General features: G+C 21.2%; 8 protein-coding genes across 8 annotated transcripts; 2 read left to right on the top strand and 6 right to left on the bottom strand. All coding sequences in view use genetic code 6, as the record gives it.

The window, feature by feature from the left end:
• Nucleotides 1-65: 65 nt before the first annotated feature.
• Nucleotides 66-977, bottom strand: TTHERM_001344742 (hypothetical protein; the record flags this gene model as incomplete). The annotated part of the gene is made up of 4 exons (XM_012800780.1): nt 66-186; nt 447-536; nt 795-884; nt 946-977. 4 exons carry the CDS (start codon nt 975-977, stop codon nt 66-68), a joined length of 333 nt encoding a protein of 110 aa, XP_012656234.1.
• Nucleotides 978-1,095: 118 nt separating this feature from the next.
• On the top strand, nt 1,096-1,488 carry TTHERM_001344741 (hypothetical protein; the record flags this gene model as incomplete). Its single annotated transcript, XM_012800779.1, has 1 exon — nt 1,096-1,488. One exon carries the CDS (start codon nt 1,096-1,098, stop codon nt 1,486-1,488), a length of 393 nt encoding a protein of 130 aa, XP_012656233.1.
• A 1,893-nt stretch (nt 1,489-3,381) lies between these two features.
• Nucleotides 3,382-5,340, top strand: TTHERM_01344740 (Tc5 transposase DNA-binding domain protein; the record flags this gene model as incomplete). The annotated part of the gene is made up of 5 exons (XM_001026874.3): nt 3,382-3,559; nt 3,662-4,045; nt 4,099-4,523; nt 4,832-4,985; nt 5,087-5,340. The coding sequence occupies 5 exons, from the start codon at nt 3,382-3,384 to the stop codon at nt 5,338-5,340; spliced, it is 1,395 nt and encodes a 464-aa protein (XP_001026874.3).
• A 1,357-nt stretch (nt 5,341-6,697) lies between these two features.
• Nucleotides 6,698-8,039, bottom strand: TTHERM_01344730 (hypothetical protein; the record flags this gene model as incomplete). Its single annotated transcript, XM_001026873.4, has 3 exons — nt 6,698-7,660; nt 7,739-7,871; nt 7,942-8,039. The coding sequence occupies 3 exons, from the start codon at nt 8,037-8,039 to the stop codon at nt 6,698-6,700; spliced, it is 1,194 nt and encodes a 397-aa protein (XP_001026873.4).
• Nucleotides 8,040-8,630: 591 nt separating this feature from the next.
• Nucleotides 8,631-11,946, bottom strand: TTHERM_01344720 (ankyrin domain protein; the record flags this gene model as incomplete). Its single annotated transcript, XM_001026872.3, has 10 exons — nt 8,631-8,752; nt 8,808-8,883; nt 9,161-9,273; nt 9,335-9,466; nt 9,520-9,667; nt 9,731-9,814; nt 9,890-10,167; nt 10,230-10,517; nt 10,691-11,259; nt 11,717-11,946. 10 exons carry the CDS (start codon nt 11,944-11,946, stop codon nt 8,631-8,633), a joined length of 2,040 nt encoding a protein of 679 aa, XP_001026872.2.
• A 534-nt stretch (nt 11,947-12,480) lies between these two features.
• Nucleotides 12,481-15,363, bottom strand: TTHERM_01344710 (calmodulin-domain kinase; the record flags this gene model as incomplete). The annotated part of the gene is made up of 10 exons (XM_001026871.2): nt 12,481-12,534; nt 12,597-12,676; nt 12,738-12,904; nt 13,048-13,420; nt 13,513-13,681; nt 13,733-13,798; nt 14,444-14,633; nt 14,836-14,903; nt 14,969-15,112; nt 15,268-15,363. The coding sequence occupies 10 exons, from the start codon at nt 15,361-15,363 to the stop codon at nt 12,481-12,483; spliced, it is 1,407 nt and encodes a 468-aa protein (XP_001026871.2).
• Nucleotides 15,364-15,574: 211 nt separating this feature from the next.
• On the bottom strand, nt 15,575-15,878 carry TTHERM_01344700 (hypothetical protein; the record flags this gene model as incomplete). Its single annotated transcript, XM_001026870.1, has 2 exons — nt 15,575-15,648; nt 15,776-15,878. The coding sequence occupies 2 exons, from the start codon at nt 15,876-15,878 to the stop codon at nt 15,575-15,577; spliced, it is 177 nt and encodes a 58-aa protein (XP_001026870.1).
• Nucleotides 15,879-16,490: 612 nt separating this feature from the next.
• TTHERM_01344690 (pseudouridine-5'-phosphate glycosidase) lies at nt 16,491-17,774 on the bottom strand (the record flags this gene model as incomplete). The annotated part of the gene is made up of 5 exons (XM_001026869.1): nt 16,491-16,829; nt 16,982-17,122; nt 17,182-17,433; nt 17,499-17,605; nt 17,669-17,774. The coding sequence occupies 5 exons, from the start codon at nt 17,772-17,774 to the stop codon at nt 16,491-16,493; spliced, it is 945 nt and encodes a 314-aa protein (XP_001026869.1).
• Nucleotides 17,775-20,280: the final 2,506 nt, after the last annotated feature.

Below are 20,280 nucleotides of genomic sequence, written 5' to 3'. Positions count from 1 at the left end.
AATAAAGCTATCAAATAAAGACAAAAAGCTTTATTGTTTTTAATTAGTTTTTATAATTTAAAATATCACAATCCAAAACAAATAAACTGTTTTTACCTAAGATCAAGTGTCAAATTTGAGAGATTAATGCAATTTGCTAAACCAGAACCTAAGCCTGATGCACCTTCATCACCAATTTTATTCAGACTTTTTAAATATTGAAGAAAAAATATATCCTTAAATAGTTAATTAGAAGTAAAAAATGAAGAAAAAATATGAAATAATAAGATTAATTAATTAATAATAAAACTCAAAAGTTGAAAATAAAATGATGAGCTAAATTAACAAAGAAAGAACAAAAAAAAAAGCAAGCACAATAAAAAGAAAAAGAAAAAAGAGCTTTATTGTTTTTAATTAGTTTTTATAATTTAAAATATCACAATCCAAAACAAATAAACTGTTTTTACCTAAGGTTAAGTGTCAAATTTGAGAGATTAATGCAATTTGCTAAAGCATAACCTAAGCCTGATGCACCTTCATCACCAATTTAATTTTCACTTTTTAAATATTGAAGAAAAAATATATCATTAAATAGTTAATTAGAAGGAAAAAATGAAGAAAAAATATGAAATAATAAGATTAATTAATTAATAATAAAACTCAAAAGTTGTTAATAAAATGATGAGCTAAATTAACAAAGAAAGAACAAAAAAAAGCAATCACAATAAAAAGAAAAAGAAAAAAGAGCTTTATTGTTTTTAATTAGTTTTTATAATTTAAAATATCACAATCCAAAACAAATAAACTGTTTTTACTAAAGGTTAAGTGTCAAATTTGAGAGATTAATGCAATTTGCTAAACCAGAACCTAAGCCTGATGCACCTTCATCACCAATTTAATTTTCACTTTTAAAATATTGAAGAAAAAATAAATAATGAAATAGAGTAAGTTACCATACAAATTTACAAAAAGTGAGTTTTATAAACCAGTTTTTACATTTTATAAAATTAAAATTTTAAATATTTTTTATGAATTTTTTTCCATCCCAGGTTTTCAAAATTTATTTTTTTCAAAAAAAAGATATGTTTTGCTTTCTAAAAATTAGCTTTATTTATAATGTTATTAAGATATAAATTAAATAGGTATTTCACTCTAGTTAATTAGGAGAAAAAAATGAAGAAAAAATATGAAATAATAAGATTAATTAATTAATAATTAATAAAATTAACAAAGAATGAAAAAATAAGAAATCATAATAAAAAGAATAAGGAAAACAAATCAAATAAATTAAAAGAACTATAATGTTTTAAATTAACTTTTATAATTAAAAATATTACGAGGTAAAACAAATAAATAGCTTTTATTAAGTATAAATTTTAATAGCAAAAAATTAAGAAAAAATATCAAATAATAAAAAATGAATAATAAATAATTAAATAAAAATTGAAATTAAAATTAAGTTAAAATAGCAAAAAAAATATTGTTTTAATAAAAATCAATAAATAATGATGATAATTTCTATAATAAAAATTATTTATTCAAATAAATTGAAAATTTAATATACAAAAAGTATTAGTAAAAATAAAAATAATATTTTTTAATAAAATATACATGAGATCAATATGGATAACCTAATGAGATAAAAGTGAATAGCTTAAAAACTTTTTTTATTAATTTATATAAATTAAAAGGATATTAATAAAAAAATTAATAATTACTTCTTCTAATTCGTAATAATAATTAATCTATTATATCATTTATTTTTTTTTTCAAAAATATTGAATAGCAATTTATGAAATTTAATTAATTAATTATAAATGGATAAAAAGAACAAATAAATATAATAATTAATTAATTATCAAATATTAATTTATATATTTGGTTCTATGAAGAGATATCACAGAAAAATTAATTTAACATTCACTATTTAAACTTAATGTTTGTTTTTAAAACATATACTTAAAAATATATATAGTAGAAATTAGAGATGGCCAGTTATTTAGTTAAATTTGAAAAAATTCTAGTAGCTAATATTTTAATTAGTTCAAGCAAAGGTAATGACAAAAAAATCTAAATTATTTCTACCTCCTTATACGAAAGTAACGAAGATAAATAAATAAATAATAGTTTAAAAGACAAATATAAATAAGATTAATCAATAAATGTGTTAATAAATATTAAATTATATTATAAAGTTAATACAAAATTATTTTAAAGTTTGTAAAATTTAAAATGAAAAATAGAAAAAGCTAATTTAATGTTTCTTAAAAAAGAATAGGAATTTATAGATGAAGATAACTTGAACTAAGAGTCAATATAATTTCAATAAAATAACCATAGAATTTCTAAAGTTGAATAAAATGAAATAAGATAAATCTTTGAGTAGTAAAATAAAATTATTATCAATTAAATAGTAGAAGTTAATGAAGAAGAAAATGGTTCAAAGACAACTGCGAAAAAGATTTGCTTATGCAATAAATTAGATTAAGTTGGTAAAGATTACAAATTAGAGAAAAAAGTTGTTTAAAATAGAATATTCTACAAAAAAAACTAGTCACACTTACAGTCTAACACATCAAATTTCTTTAAAAATTCAAATGAATCAATAGCAACAATTTTATCTTAAAAAACTTTACAATTGATTAACTGGTCATTTAAAAATGAATGTGTTTTTTCAACTGATTATAAATTTATTTTCAAATATTAATAAATAATTTAAAGATTTAACAAACTAGTTAATTTAAAATTTAAAAATAATTTGTTTGTTTTTTTACATTTATATTTTATGTGATATAGTTGATTTGATTGATTTATAAAGGAATATTCAAATAAAGGGTAATCGATAATTTATTTTTGCGATGTGTTATTATATATGATAAATATCATTAATTATTTTATTAGTTTCCTTTTTAATAAATTAAAAATCAAACTGCAATTAAATAATTTACCTTAATTGGAAAAACAAATTTTTTTCTGAAATAAAATTTCGAATAATTTGGATTAATAAAGAAATTAAAAAAAATATTTAAGAGACGAGAAAAATATCTTTTTGTAATTAAAAGTATTAATTTAATTTAAATCTAATACAAAATAAATAAATTAAAGCAAGAATTAAATATTTTAGATTTAAAAAAGTAAATTAGAAAAATTCAAGACACAATTTATTTGAATATTCAATTAAGACAATCTTAAAGCTAATCTTTTAAAGTAGTTCCTCAATACTGTTTTTTTATAGAATATAATTTGCACTTTCTTCAGTTTAAAAAGTAGAGTAAAATTGTTTTAAAATTATTTTTATTTTTAATAATTTTATCAATCTAGATTTTATTTATTTATTTATAATTTATATTATTACTAAAGGAGATTTATTAATAAGAGTTTATTTTGGCTTAGAAAGATAAAATGAATAAGTATGATTTTTAAATGGATAATTAAGTTAGAGTATAAATGAATTCAATGCAATTCAATGATAGAAGTTGTTTTAATGAATATTTTTAAGCTGAAATTACTCTTTAAAATAAAATATTTTAGAATAAATAATTTATCTCTTCTTAAGAAATTGATAGAAGCTGTTATTAACGTAACTAAAATTTAATATTTAAATTACTTTTTTTAATTTTTGTGTTTGATAAATCAAAATTTGAAGATTTTATTTCATATGAACAATTCGATCATTTAATAGCGATAGGATAAGTGAAACAAGTTGGGAAATTAGACTCTAAATAAAAATAAGAAGAGCATGAATAAGAGCAATTACATGGCTAATAAACATGTTTTTTAACTCCTAAAAAAGAAGTATTTAAGATTAATAAACTTCAAAATTAAGTAGAAGTAGAAATTAAATAACTGTTTACCAATGACCATGATGAGAAGTTTACAATTTATCAAATATTTTCTTGTTATTCTGAAAAGGGAAAAGAAAAATAATTTTAAAGCACAGTCAAACCTAGGAAAGGATAAAATAATAATTTAAATAAAATAATTGAATTAAGAGATAATGATATTTTATAAAATGAGTTGTATAATGTAGATCAATATTTTAATTTTGAAACACCAAAAAAGTTTTGTAAAATTTTAAATGAAAAATAGAAAAGGCTAATTTAATGTTTCTTAAAAAAGAATAGGAATTTCTAGATGAAGATAACTTGAACTAAGAGTTAATATAATGTCAATAAAATAACCATAGAATTTCTAAAGTTGAATAGAATGAAATAAGATAAATCTTTGAATAGTAAAATAAAATTTTAATCAATTAAATAGCTGAAGTAAATGAAGAAGAAAATGGTTCAAAGACAACTGTGAAAAAGATTTATAAATTAGATCAAGTTGGTGAAGATTACACTTTAGAGAAAAAAGTCGTTTAAAATAGAATATTCTACAAAAAAAACTAGTCACATCCACAGTCAAGCACAACAAATTTCTTTAAAAATTCAAATGAATCAATGTTAAATCAGAGCACTAAAAAACATAGATTAGATATTATTAACAAAAAAATCAAAAAGAAACTAGATTTTTAAAAAAATCAAGATATCAAATCTTACAAAGTAAATTTTTCAATCACTATTTTTTATTTATTTTAATATTCGCATTTAAATTAATTTAAATAAATTAGAAAATTATTTTTAAATTTCATAATTCGTATTTTAATTTAAATATACACCAGTATAGATTTAAGATAAATATCACTTACTTAATTAAAGTTATTCTAATTTTATTAATTTTTAAAAACTTATTAAATTTTAATATATAAAAATATATTTTAAAGGAGTTAAATAAATTTTACATTAAATAAATTTGATTTAATAAATAAATGAATAATTGAATATTAATTTTTTAAAATAATTGAAAATAGAGAGGACCTTACTAATCTTACAGTGAAAAGCTGAAAAAAAAGGCTATAAATGACTACTTTAGGTTGAAGGATATTAAACTGGCTGCTCAAATTAATTAAGTAAAAACAAAGAATTTAAAAAGATGGATAGCTGTTGGTTACAAAAGAAAAGAAGGTATGTTTGTTATCTATTTTTATATCTATTTAAAAAACTAGTTTTTAAATAAATAAATAATAAATGTGTTTGGACCAATATTTATTTTTCATTTTTGTTAGGTGGAGGAAGAAAAAAAGAAGATCCATAAATGGAAGATTAAGTTTATAAGTGGCTTAAGGACAAGTATTATAATGAATAGGCTTATGTATCGCGAAATTAAATTAGAGAGAAGGCACTGGAATTATCTAACAAAAAAGATAAATTTAAAGCATCAAAAGGTTGGCTAGAAAAGTTTTTTGCTAGATACAACTGCAAGTTTATGTGCAAAAAAGAAGCAATTAGTGATAAATAAAACGAATAAAAGTAAGAATGAAAATAAAGTAATTTAGTGAAGAATTTGTTTATATTAATTTATTTGTATATTTTTAGTTTGTATATTATTATATAAAATAAATATGGATGGATGGTACTTAAATTAATTTAGTTTAATTTATTAATTTATTTATTTGTTTCTTTCTTTCTTTCTTTGTTTATTTGTTATTTTTACTGTTTGCTTAATTGGTTGCTAAGCGATATTTTTCATAATTACAAATCAAATAATAAAATAAATAAGCTCAGTCTTTATTTTTGATAATCAGAGGTATTTTATCGTTCTTAGAAAGTATAATTTAAATTATTTAATTTTTAACCAATAGATTCACATTATCAACATCATCTTCAATATGCATTACTGTCCTATTAAATTTGCTCTAAGTAGACTCCACTTAGAATCTACACATAGGACAATTCTTCTATTACTTTTCTTAAATCCACTTCCTTGCGCAATTATCACAATAACCATGCTATTTAAATTATAAAAAATATCAATTAATTTCTATCATAAAATATTCATTCATTATTTTTTTATAAAAACTAAATTTCATTTATTATCAATGTCAATTATTTTATTTATAAACTTAACTATTCAAAATATAAAATGATTAACTGCAACTTTATTCAATATTTTGCTTTTTAAATTATATTCAAATATTTTTTATTAATCTAAAAATTAAGTTTTAGCAAATTTTTTAAATCTTAGCTTTAAATTTTTAAGTTATTTACTAGCTCAAGTTTTCTTAGTACTTTGTAGATTCACTATTAACCAAATATTTTAATTGGAATTTAATAAAATGATTAATTCAATTCTTTGATTTTTAAATTATATCCAAGTATTTGTAGTTAATCTAATAAATAAAAGTTAAGCAATTTCATTAAGTATATTAAGTGGCTTGCTTAAATTTAAGTAGGGCTTTGTAGATTTACTTATAAAACAAATAGTTTAATTGGAATTTAGTATTAAAATAATTAGGTTCAACTTTATTCAATTCTATTATTTTTAAATTATATCCAAGTATTTTTTATTAATCTAATAAATAAAAGTTTAGCAATTTCATTAAGTATTTTAAGTGGCTTGCTTAAATTTAAGTAGGGCTTTGTAAATTTACTTATAAACTAAATAGTTTAATTGGAATTTAGTAGTAAAATAATAAGCTTCAACTTGATTCAATTATATGATTTTAAATTATCTTCAAATATTTTTATTTAGAATTATAAATAAAATTTAAACAATTTGATTAAATCATTGCTTTAAATATTTTAATTGATTTGTTAAAATTTATGTAGAGCTTTGTTGATTATTTATTAACCATATATTTTTATTAGAATTTAAAAAATATTTAACTTCAACTTTATCAGTTATTTGCTGATTAATTTATATTCATATTTTTTTAATTTAATCTTACAAATTATTGTTACTAGCTCATATTTACTTTGTTTTTTGCATAGAATTTATTTAAATTATTTGATTAAGATTAACTAATGATTTGCCTATTATTTAATTAATGATTTTTATCAATTCTATTCTATTTATTTATCTATTGAATTTAGCTATTTAGTTTCTCCTCTTGCATGAAATTTTTTTTCAAATTTAATATTTTAAGTGTTTTAAGTTAAAATTATTGCTATAACTTTTTATATTATTTACTTTTTTATTATCCATTTAATGAATATAATTATAAAATATTATTCCAATTAATATTTTATTTATTTAACTGTTTATTGACTTTTTGATTAATTTGATCTAGAAATTTTATATTGTCTTAATACTAAATTTATAATTGGTTTAAAGCTAATTTTAATGATTTTTGATTGATTTGTAAAATAATTTATTTAAATCTATTTTCGACAAAAAATGCATTGATTTAATGAAAATATTTGTGGAATATTTAGTGAATTATTTTTAACTCTTGCTTGTTTGATTTAAATGATTTGTTTTGTTGCAAAAAAAAATTTACCAAGCACGGCAATACAATTTAAATTCTTTTATCAAGGCACAATGGACACTATTTATCTTCTTCTTCTTGGCTTATCTAATTCTACTAATTTGTTTGCTTTTACTGTGTGGAAATATTATCGCCTTGCTTCTATTCTTCCTCTTCTTCATTTTAATTACTTGCTTATGAAGGATTTTATTTATTATTATTATTATTTGCATTTCTGCCAATTTTAATTTATGATAAAGCTTATATCTATGCTTGTGTTAAATCTTAATTTGTCATGGAATCTGCATCTTCTGTATATCTTCCTAGTAACTCTGCGAGAGCGTACATTTCATTAACTCTCAGTTTAAAAAAATAAGGCTTGTTATCTAGAAGCTAAATAATAAATGTAAATAATAAGTTAATCATTTGCTAGATAGAATCGCTATTAGTAATAGCTAGAATAAATATTACCATATTTGTATTTATATCTATTTTTGATAGCGCCTACTAAAAGAAAATCTTCTTAAAAAGACCTTTAAATCCTCCATAATTTATTTCTTCGAACTGAATTAAAAATCCCAGAGCATCCATCGCTTTCTAATTTCTTGTTTGTTTTATCAATTAAACATTTTTATCAACAAAAAACAAACAAAATTAATAATTATTTTCCATACAATTGCTTTGTATTGAATTCATCTATATCATTGTTGAGATCCTAAAAGTTTTTAAGCTTCAACATTCTCTCTGGGTAATTGCTTTAATAGTTTCCCATTCTTTATCAATATCTATCTATCTATCTATGTTTATATATATCTTACTAATACTTGATAATTTATTTACTTACTCAATAAATGAATATCAAACAAACAAACAAACAAACTTATTAACCTGCTTAAAATTATTATAAATTAATTAATTGCTTATTTTTAAATACAAACAAAATCTGCAATTTATCTTTCTAAAAAAATTAATCAAATAGCTGATGTTTGTTTGTTTGTTTGTTATTTACTATCTTTTTTGATAATAAGAATGAATTATCTCTCTCTATTTCATTATTCTAATAATATTGATCAATCAATCAATCAATGAGTCAGTCAATGAATCAAAAAGTTTATCTTTTTTCAGTGTTTAAATTTTTAATCACTTCTTATTAATTTAGTATTTGGTAAATGAAAATCAAAGATAGACAAACTAAAAAGTTTTTTAATTTAATCTGATCAGGAAATAAAATTTTTTTTTTCTATTAATTATTTTAATATAAACAAGAAAAAAACAAAGATAATAAATGGAGGAACAAAGATCATTCTCTCTTTAGATGCTCCATCTGAACAAAATAAAAATATAAATTAATCTATTATTTATTTCAATATAAGTTGCCATTTAGCAATCCTATAATTTTATTTTTTGTAATCTTTTTTTATTCGTCTTCAGGCTGATTGCCCATAATTTTAACTTCATTTGCATAGTCAAAAGCTGTTTTTCCATCTATTTTAATTTTAAAATGTAATTTTTTTAATAATCTTTAATATATTAAAAATACTTGCGTCTTATATTCCACTATTTGCCCCATTTTCAACTAAGAATTTAACAATCAAGTAATGCTAATTTTAAACTGCCTAAAATTAAAATAAAAAATATTAGTGACTTTTATTTTAAAACTAATTTAAATATTGTATATGCTCTTATTTCTAGCATTAAAATATAATTAAAAAAATCCTATTTAGCTAATTAATAAAAATTGAGAGAGTTTTATTGATATTTTTATGAGATATTTTTTAGAATAGAGAAATTGCGGTTGGTGTTTATTTAAAATCAGAAAAAAGTTTTTTAATATGATTTATTTAAATTATTATTTAGCTAATAATTTAATATGAAAAATAAATAATGATTTACAAACATCAAGGGAGTCATTCTATTATAAACTGTTTATCCATCGATATCATTTCCAAGAGTTGTTAATCTTCTAACAACATCCAAGTTTCCTTCTCTTGCTGCATTCCATAAAGCTATTTATAAAAATAAATAAATGAATAATAAGTAATAATTATAAGGTAATAATTTTTTTACTAAACAAGGCGAATCTTGTTTCTTCATTTGTCACGATTTATTTGGCTGTTTTTCCTTAAGAATTAGTCATATATTTTAACTTTTCATAGTCAGCATCATACACTTGTAAGAGTTAAACTGCATCTTTGTGATCTATTTTCGTTGATTTATTATTATTATCTTATTCTTATAATATTTTAACTTACAATAAAATGCTGCAAAATGAAGAGGAGTCCAATTTCTTTCTTCAACTGCATATCTATCAGCTTAATTATCTAATAAAACTCTCATAGACTCTATATTACCCTTTTTAGCGGCAAGATGAAGAGGAGTTAATTGTTGAACTGTTCTGGCCTATAAATAAAATAAAACACACAAATAAAATATAGATTTTTTCTTAATTATTTATAAAAATACTTCTTTGTCAGCTTTGTTTTCTAATAAATATTGAATCACATCTGGTCTGTTGTGCAAAGCAGCAACATGAATAGGTTAATATCCCTTTTTATATTTAATAATGTTTTTATTATTTAGCTTCAAATACAAGCAATTAATTAATTAATTAATAATATTTACTTTGCTAGAAAATTTGTAAACATCTGCGTTTTGAGACAAAAGATATTTTACAGTTTCTAAGTCTCCATTTTTGCAAGCATAATGAAGAGGAGTCCAGCCGTTAGAATCAGTTATGTTTACATCAGCATCACAATTAACGACACTTCTTAGAATTTAATCATTTTTAGATTAATTTACAAACTGAATTGCATTATGAATTGGAGCAATGCCAAATATTGTTTTTTTTCCATTAACTTAATGTCCGCAGTTAACTAAAAAATTAAAGCTTTTATCATCCCCTTTGATAAAAAAAAGCGAATTTAATACATAAAACAATGAATAAATTATAATTAATAAATACCCTTTCTAGTTGCATCTTTTAAATCAATCAAATATTTTCTAACTTAATCATTTTATGCATAGTCTAAAACTTCTTTTCTATTCTTGGTGTCTACTTATTTGGGATCACCACCGTGCTTCAAAAAGAATTAAACTGAAGCAAAGTCTCCATAAAATGAAGCTAAATGTAAAGGAGTATATCCTTCATTGTCTTAAGAATTAATTACTTGCAAAATTAAGTTTTTAAGTTAGTGTTTAAAGTTCTTTTCAAGTTCTTTGTATTCCTGAGGCAATAAAAAGTTTTTAACCACTAATTTATTTCAAAAAAAAAAAAATTTTGAGTTTTTTTCTAGCAATTTTAAAACATTTTTTATAATTTTTAGAAAATTTTGAGAAAATCTTAAAAGGCTTTCTGAAGATTTTATAAAAAAGTTTTATGATAATTTTAAAGAATAAATTGAATTAATAAATGAATGAATTTACTATCAAGAGATGGGAGATATTATCTTGGATCAATTCTTATTTCTTTATTTAATTCTAGAAGAGAAACTTCATTAAAAAGATCTTCGAAAGGTTGGTATCCAGTTAATTCTAATCCATATTCTATTAAATATCTAGCAGATTTATGACATTTAGTAAATTTATTTAGTGAGGCATAATGTATGGGATTGCGTTGTAATTCATCGGAAGCAGTGATAGCTTCTCTAATTCTATTAAAGATAGTGTTCAAGAAGCCCTTAAATACATTTTTGATAGAGCTTCTGAATATTTAAAATCTTTCTTAAACAAGTGGATTGTGTTTATCAGGAGATACTAAGACACCGCTTCTAACATCAGTTCTTTTAAAATAGTATTGTTTCATTTCTTATTTTAAATCCTAAAATAATTTAATTCTGTCTTTATGACGCTCAAAATTTAATATCAATGCAATGCATTCAGTATGTCCCATAAAGCAGCATAAGTGGAATACATTTTATCCATTTTAAGCAGTAATGTAAGGATCAGCACCTTTCATCAATAAATACATCACAAGATTCTAAAAGTTGTAATAGCTTTTGTATAAATTATTAAAAAATATTTATCATCCATCCATCACAAAAAACAAACAAATTAAGAGAATGTTTCATTTTTTCAATTTAATAATTTTCTTCTATGCCTATTTATTTCTTTAATAGCTTGCTTGTAAATTAATTGATTAATTTATTTTTCAATTAATTTTTTGATTTTTTTTAATTTTATTAATAGCAAAATAATAATAATTAATTGGCTTTATTTACAAGTTGAATTGAATTTAAAATGATTTTCGAACAAATCTTTAAAATTTTGTTTAGATAAGAACAAAATATCAACAAAAAATTAGTAATTTCATGTTTTGGCATTCTATTTTTGCATAATTTTTGTATGTTTTATTGAAATTTTTTTAGCAATTTATAAATAAAAATATGATTTGCTTGATTTGAAATATGGAAATAAATTGATTAATTTGAATAATTATTGAATGTTGATTACCATGCATAGAAAAGAGGAGTCTTTCCTTCAGCATCCATGGAGTTGCAAATTCTAGTTATTTCAATAGTTTGGCCATTCTTTTCGAGTTTTTAAAAATGCTCATTAATTTTAGTAATATGTCCAGCTATAACTTCTTCAATAATCATAAAATTGCCTCTAGATTTTTAATCAGTTAACTTTCTAAAGCACAAAGAAGTCTTTAGAAGATCCTAATTCTTTTAATCCGACATAATGCGAAACCTATTCCCTAAAATACTTTTTGAATTGAAATTTGATAATGCTTGATATTAGCAAATTTTGATTTTGTTGATTGGTTATTTGTTTGTTTGTTTATTTGCTTGTTTATTTTCTAATTTACTAACTATATAAACAGTTAAATCTTTTTATAACTATTAAATAATTAAAAATAAATAAATAAATAATTCCAATTATTTTTTTATTTCTTACCAAGAATCTTTCTTAAGAAACACAAATTATAAATCAGTAAAATAAATTCGATTGGATTTCATTCTAAATATCTAACAAAGTAAAACTCATTCAAAGCTTTATCAAGACAAGAAATAATTTTCAAAACAAACACAAAACGTTTTAATAGAAAAACAAACGAATGAATAATGAAAAAGAGTACAAATAGAATGAAATTGATTGATTGATTTATTTATTTATTTACTTATTAAAATAATACATGAAATATAAAATAAGAAGAAAGTTGAGGAATTCGAAGGTGTAAAGAATAGAATAGAATAATAATATTATTTATTAATTCACTTAATCAAAGAAATTGTATTCATCATTTCTCTAAATTCGGAGTAATCGATCTATTTATTATTTATTTACATTTTTATGTTTTATTAATAAATTATTGCTTTATTATAATTACTTCTCCATCTCCGTTTTTATCGACTTCTTGAATCATCTGATCCCAATAGCTCTCAGGGATATTTTAGTATTTTTCATCCTCTAAGATAATTTTTTAAATGATTTTTAAAGATTTGTGCAAAAAGTAATAAAATTTATTTACTGCATAAAACACTTTTTAGTTCACTTTTTGATATTTTACCATTGTCATCTAAATCTAACATTTTAAAAGCCTAAATCAGCTTATCTTCTTTCATGTATAAGCTTTTTTCCATGGTAGCAGCTAAAAATTCTGTATAATCTATTTTTCCACTGCCATCAGTGTCAATGCTTTTAGATAAAAACAAAAAATTAGCACAACTTAAATGATTGGCTGGTTATCAATTGATTGATTAAATTAATTTATTGATTCATTCATTCATATTTTTGTTGATTTATAGATGAGTGAATGACAGACTTAATAATTACTTTACCTTTCTATAACTTTTTTAATTTCATCGTATGATTTTTCGGTAGTTCCACTCAAACCTTCTTTAATTTCATCGATGGTTAAGACACCGTCTCCGTTTTTATCGAGCTATCTAAAAAGTCTTCCTAAATCAGAAATTTCGCTTTCTGAAAGCTGAGATGCTATGAAGGTCAAAGCCACTTTTTTTAATTTATGGTGTTGAGTAAAATTCTTTAGGGCGTTAAAATTCAAAGGAAGATTTTTTCCTTTTTATTTGATGTCCTGCTTCATCCATGGATGATTTAATACTTCAAATGACTTAAGTCTTTTATCGGGAGTGGTAATCATCTTCCTAATTAAATCTTATGCTTCTTAAGATACGCTTTAGAATTCAGGAACTACAAAATTTACATTAAAATTAATAAATTACTATTTTGTTGCAAAATATCCAAAAGTATTTATTATTATTATTATTAAATTAATTAATTACTATCGAAAGAAAACTAGCCTTTCTTCACAGCTTCAAGAATTTCGGGATCAGTATCACCGTAAAAGGGAGGATTACCGGATAAAAGAATGTATAAAATAACACCTCCTGACCAAATATCGCATGACTCGTCATATTTACCTTGCAAGACTTCAGGACTAATGTAATAAGGCTATTTTTTAATAATAAATTATATATGACATTTTAAAAAAATCTATCTTACAGTTCCTGCCTTAGTAGTCATTGCTTAGTTATGGTCAAAGTTCTTAGATAAACCGAAATCGATAACCTATTTAATAATAAAATTGATATATTTAAACTCTCATTAAATGGCATTAAAAATGTTGTCTTCAAACTCATATTAAATAGCAATAATCAATCAATCAATCATAAAAAATGATCTTTAATCTCACATAAAATGGTTATATTAAGTTCAAATTTATTGCTATAAAATTCATATCAAATATTACTAAAATTCTTATCAATTCCAATAAATTTCTAATCAAAATAATAATATTCGTTTTCAATTTTTAGATAAAATCCTATTAAATACATAGTTATTCTCATAAGATTCTTATTATTTCAAATTAAATCCTATAAAATTCATATTAATTATTCTAAGATTCATATAAATTCTGACACACTTCAAACAATTCCTAAGAAATAAATCACTTTACTTCTTATTGAATATTTTAAAAACTCATATCATTATATAAAATCTTACCAAAATTAATATAAATCCTATTTAAATTCATAGAAATCCTATTAAAATTCTTAGAAATCTTTTTAAAATTCTTAGAAATCTTTGTAAAATTCTTAGGAATCTTTGTAAAATTCTTAGAAATCGCCTTGAAGTTGATGTGAGTTTTGTATTTAGTATATTGGTTTTTCTTTAATAAATGGAAATATCGCTTTAATTTTATTGATTTTTTACTTTGATTGGAGAATCGTCGTGCTTTGTGAGGAATAAGAAGTTTTCAGGCTTAAGATCTCTGTGAGAGATACTTTTGGAATGACAATAATTGATGGCTTGCATAATTTGGGTAAAGATTGTTCTTGCATCTACTTCGCTAAAGAAACCTCTTTCTATAATTCTATCGAATAGTTCGCCACCTTCACAAACTCTTTTTTGGATTAAGAAGATGTTTTTTAGATAAATTTATCCTGAATTTAAATGAAATTGATTGGGATTATTTTCTAAGGCCATTTTTTGCTATAAAAAACTCTACCTTGCAAACCACCAATCTAATCTAAACTAAACTAAATAAAGAAACTTATTTCTCGAAGATTTGATAAAAAGAATAGTAAAATATCAAAGAAATTTACTCCATGACCAGATAGATATTTTTATCGTCTTCAAATGTTTCGTAGAGCTTTATGATATTTGGGTGATCCTGTTTTAGAAAGCGAGTTTAGAGAAAAAAATTGATTGAAAACTTAATAGATAAATTCAATTTACTAAGCTTGACATAATTTCAATTTCTCTTTAAAATCTTTCTTGATTTTTAACTTTCTTCTTTGGAATCTGCTTTATTGCCCTTGTTATTTTGGTGCCTTTCTTTTTTGCCTTAAAGACCATACCATATGTTCCTGAACCTAAAACCTATTTCAAGATATTGAACAATTATTAAAAATGAGAACTGACGATTAATTGATTATTTATTTATTCATAAGATATGAGGAGTTAAAAAAAAGCAAGAACATATAAAAGGTGGCTATTTTAAATATAAAATATTCTATCTGTCTTGAATAAATTACTTTCTTGGGGTCAATGTCATAGAAATCCTCTATCTTTCCTTTATTTGACTTAATAAACCATTGCTTTTTTAAATAAACTCCTCCTTATTCCGCCATCTATAAACTGTATTTTCTTTATTGTTTAGTTTTACTGATCGATCTATTTACTTCGCGATTTTATTTTAATTACTTCTCTTTCTTATTGAGTTTTTCTCAATTTTTACAAATATTTATTATTTTTTTATTTGATTTAGAAAATTTTTATTTACTCCCATTTATTTATTTATTTTTTTAATAGCAAACACATTAATTCAAAATGTGTTTTTATTCATTTCCATTCATGCAACCTTCCCATTATCTAATTCTTAATGAATAAATAAATCACATAATCAAACTAAAAAGCTAAAAAGATAACTCAAAACTTATTTGTTTAAGAAGCAAAAAGCGAACAAGCAAGCAATTAACCAAACAAACTAAAAGCTCCTAGCATCTTAATCTATTTTTTTTCACCTTTATATTTTATTATTACTATTTTGTGTGAGTGTGTGGTATAATCCTCTCTTTTTCATCTAAATAGATAGATTCTTCTGATTGATGATATTTCCTCTTTAATAAATGATTCCTTCATTCATATATTAATTTATTTATTTATTTTACTATACTTTTTATTTATTTTGTAAATTAACTTCTTCTCGTATCTTATGACTTATTTATTTATCTATCTATCTTTCTATAGATATTTCTTTTTATTTATTCATTAATCTTCTACGTTTTATTTCTAAAATAAATTGACGATATCTACCTTTTAATTAATAGTTTTTAATAATTTTTATTGTTAATTAATTTGGCCTGATAAAAATAATAGATATACAAAGATATATTTTAATACATTAACTTTACATTCATTTTAAGTTAATGTTTATTATTTTTTATTTTTATAATTCTAAAATTTTAAATAAAGTAAATTTATTTAAAATCAATGAAAGAAGTTAGTTTTAAAAAAATATGGGTATAATTTAATTAGTTGACTTACTTATTAAAAAATTAGTTGATATTTAAATTACTGTTTTTACAAAATATAATTAATTTTTATGAATCATTTTTAAGTATTTGAAGAAAAAATATTTTAAGGTAATTGAAGAATTTTTTTAAAAGATGTAAAAGAACGAAATTGATTTATAATTATGAAATAATTAGCATAATATGTATAAAAATATATAATAATTACAAGCTTAACTAATAATTCAATCTTTCTTAGAAGCAATTAATGAAAGTTCCTTAGCAATTCTACCACCAGTGACAGCATTATTTTTAATGAGTGCTATGTTTGATTTAGATGATTCTCCTCCTGTAATTTCGTTGACTCTTTTTAATAAGAAAGGAGTAGATTCAGGGCCAGTAATACCAAGTTCGTCGTGTTCTTTTAATGCTTAGTTAATAGCTTCCTTAACTTTTTCTCCATCAGCTTCGTGTTCAGCTGGTACAGGAACAGTAATGAGGATACCATTTTGCAAGTTAAGTCTGCTAAATTGCATATGGATAACTTCAGCACATTCTTTATCAGAAGCAATACTGCTTGAAGTCTTTATTTATTTATTAAAATAAAAATCAATTTTTTAATGAATTTTCATCAAAAAATGTTTTATCAATTCAAAAAGCTAGTAAATAATCTTAAAGCCATCAATTTAAATTGCTAATAAATAATCTAAAATAGAATAAAAAAAGTAATTATTACTTTAAATCCAGAATCACTAACAAAGAATTCAGGGAATTTATCAGTCTTATATCCTAAAATGGGCACGCCTTCAGTTTCTAAATATTCTAAAGTCTTAGGGATGTCTAATATGGACTTAGCTCCTGCACAAATAACTGCAACCTATTAAAATAAATATAAAAATTTTATGAATTATTTTCATTTTTGTGTGTTTGTTTTACTTGAGTAGAGCCAAGTTCTTTTAAATCAGCAGAAATATCGAAGGTTTATTCTGCACCTCTGTGAACACCACCGATACCTCCTGTAACGAAAACTTTAATTCCTGCATATTTAGCACAAATCATAGTAGCAGCAACAGTAGTAGATCCATTCAATTTTTGAACTAAACAAACTGCTAAATCTCTTCTGCTACATTTTTTGCATTTTCTTCCTTCCTTTCCTAAATAATCTATTTCTTCTTTGGTGATACCAATCTAATTTAAACATTTGAATAAAAATGAGTTAATTAATTCTACTTAATCAATAAAATAGTTATTACTTTGATTCTGCCTTAAATAATAGCAATAGTGGCAGGGATACCGCCTCCTTATCTAACACATTCTTCAACTTCCAAAGCGCAATTAACATTGTTTGGATATTCCATTCCTATTCAAAAATATAAAAGTAGTTAATATCTATTTTCTACTTGAAAACAAAATGATTTTTTACCGTGAGTAATAATTGTAGATTCTAAGGCAACTACTGGACCATTATTTTACAAAGCCTCTTTAATATGAGGAGCTATATCAATAGGCAAGTGACTCAAATTTGACATTTTAATTGCTAGCTAATTTTAAAGTGATTAAATTTCTATTAAAAAATTATAAATTAATATCTTTGATCAAATTTTCAAAAACAAAAAATGCAAAAAAATCTTAATTAATTAATTTATTTATTTATTACACACCAATTATTATATTTTTTATATAAACTTAACTATAACAAATTCTTTCTTCTTTCTACTTTTTGCTTAACTTATTCTATTTAATTAATGATATAAATTTAAATCATTTAGTAAATTTTAAAGTGCATACAAATGTTTTTTAAATAAAATATTCTTTGTATTTATTCAAGTGTTTAATATTTATTTATAAATATTTATTAAAATTAAAATATTGTTAAATTTCATCAAATTCTGTAATTAAAATATTTAGTTTATTCTCAAAAAATTTATTTTTGCTTCCATTTTTTATCAAATAAAAATGTAATAATTTTGATAAATATTAAATTACTTAAAATAATATTATTAGTCAAATTGTGTAAAAAAATTGAAAAAAAAAACATTCGGAATGAGTTAATCTGATAAACTGATTTTATGATCTGTACTAACAGAAAAAATATAAACAAATAAACAATTTTCGAATAATTCAATGCAGCAATCATTTATTTAAATGATTCAAATAATTAAAAAAACATTACAATTAATAATATGATTAAAACTTGATAAATAATTTAGTAAACAAATTTTATTTATTTATTATATATATATATATTGCTAATCCAGGTATTGAAATTCCGCTTTTACTGGATGGATACATACATACATCCATACTTTAAAAAATTTGAAGCAAAAAAATTATTTATTTTTGAAATTAAAATAAATAATATCATTAATTAATTTTTATTCTATTATTAAATATATTTATAAATCAGATTTTTTAATAAATAAATAAAAAATGTATTTCATAATAAGTGGCATACAAACCATAAATTTTTGTATGGCACCTTGCTATAATTAGAGATATTATAAATATTCCTAAAATTACAGAACTAAAACAAAAAAATCTACTTATAAACATTATTTTTGTAATATTTAAGAACATTAACTACTAGAATTTTTCCAAATATGACTAAATAAATAACTGGCCATCTCTAATTCCAACAATATATATTTTTAAGTAAATGTTTTCAATACAAATATTAAGTTTAAATAGTGAATGCTAAATTAATTTTTCTGAGATATCTCTTCATAAAACCAAATTTATAAATTTATATTTGATAATTAATTAATTATTAAATTTATTTGTTCTTCTTATCCATTTATAATTAATTAAATTTCATAAATTGCTATTCAATATTTTTGAAAAAAAATAAAATAAATGAAATAATAGATTAAAAAATATTATAATTTAGAAAAAGTAATTATTAATTTTTTTATTAATATCCTTTAAATTTATATAAATTAATAAAAAAGTTTTTAAGCTCTTCACTTTTATCTCATTAGGTTCTCCATATTGATCTGACGTATATTTAATTAAAAAAAAATATTATTTTTATTTTTACTAATATTTTTTGTTATTAAATTTTCAATTTATTTGAATAAATATTTTTTATTATAGAAATTATCATCATTATATATTGATTTTTATTAAAACAATAATTTTTTTGCTATTTTAACTTAATTTTCATTTCAATTTTTAATTATTTATTTATTATTCATTTTTTATTATTTTATTTTTTTCTTCATTTTTTGCTATTAAAACATACACTTAATAAAAGCAATTTATTTTTTTTTGGATTATAATATTTTTAATTATAAAAGTTAATTTAAAACATTAAAGCTCTTTTAATTTATTTGATGTATTTTCCTTTTTCTTTTTATTATGATTTTTTTTTTTTCATTCTTTGTTTATTTTATTAATTATTAATTAATCTTACTATTTGATATATTTTCTTGATTTTTTCCTTCTAAATAACTAGAGTTAAATGCCTATTTAATTTATAAAAGGCGAAATGTAATATATCTGAATATAAGCTAAATTAGTTTAAAACAGCTTTATTTTTGAGTTTTTAGAAAGCTTTAATTCACAAAATGCAAAATTTGAAATAATATACACAGTTTTTTCTAAAAACAAACATATCATTTTTTTTTTGAAAAAAATAAATTTTGAAAAATTTTACTGTAAAAAAAACTCGCTTTTTTTTGTAAATTTGTATGGCAACTTACTCTATTTAATGATATATTTTTTCTTCAATATTTAAAAAGTAGCAATTAAATTGGTGATGAAGGTGCATCAGTCTTAGGCTCTGCTTTAGTAAATTGCATTAATCTCTCAAATTTGACACTTAGGCTTTAGTAAAAACAGTTTATTTGTTTTTTTGGATTGTGATATTTTTAATTATAAAAACTAATTAAAAATAAAAAAGCTCTTTTTTCTTTTTCTTTTTGTTGTGCTTGCTTTTTTTTTGCTCTTTCTTTGTTTATTTAACTCATAATTTTATTTTCAACTTTTGCTTTTATAATCAACTAATCTATCTTATTATTTCATATTCTTTCTTCA

The sequence above is a fragment of the Tetrahymena thermophila genome (assembly GCF_000189635.1).
Source record: "Tetrahymena thermophila SB210 genomic scaffold scf_8253934, whole genome shotgun sequence".
NCBI classification, from domain to species: domain Eukaryota; phylum Ciliophora; class Oligohymenophorea; order Hymenostomatida; family Tetrahymenidae; genus Tetrahymena; species Tetrahymena thermophila.
The sequence above is the reverse complement of the archived record's forward strand: the minus strand, read 5'-3'. Positions and strand labels throughout refer to the sequence as shown.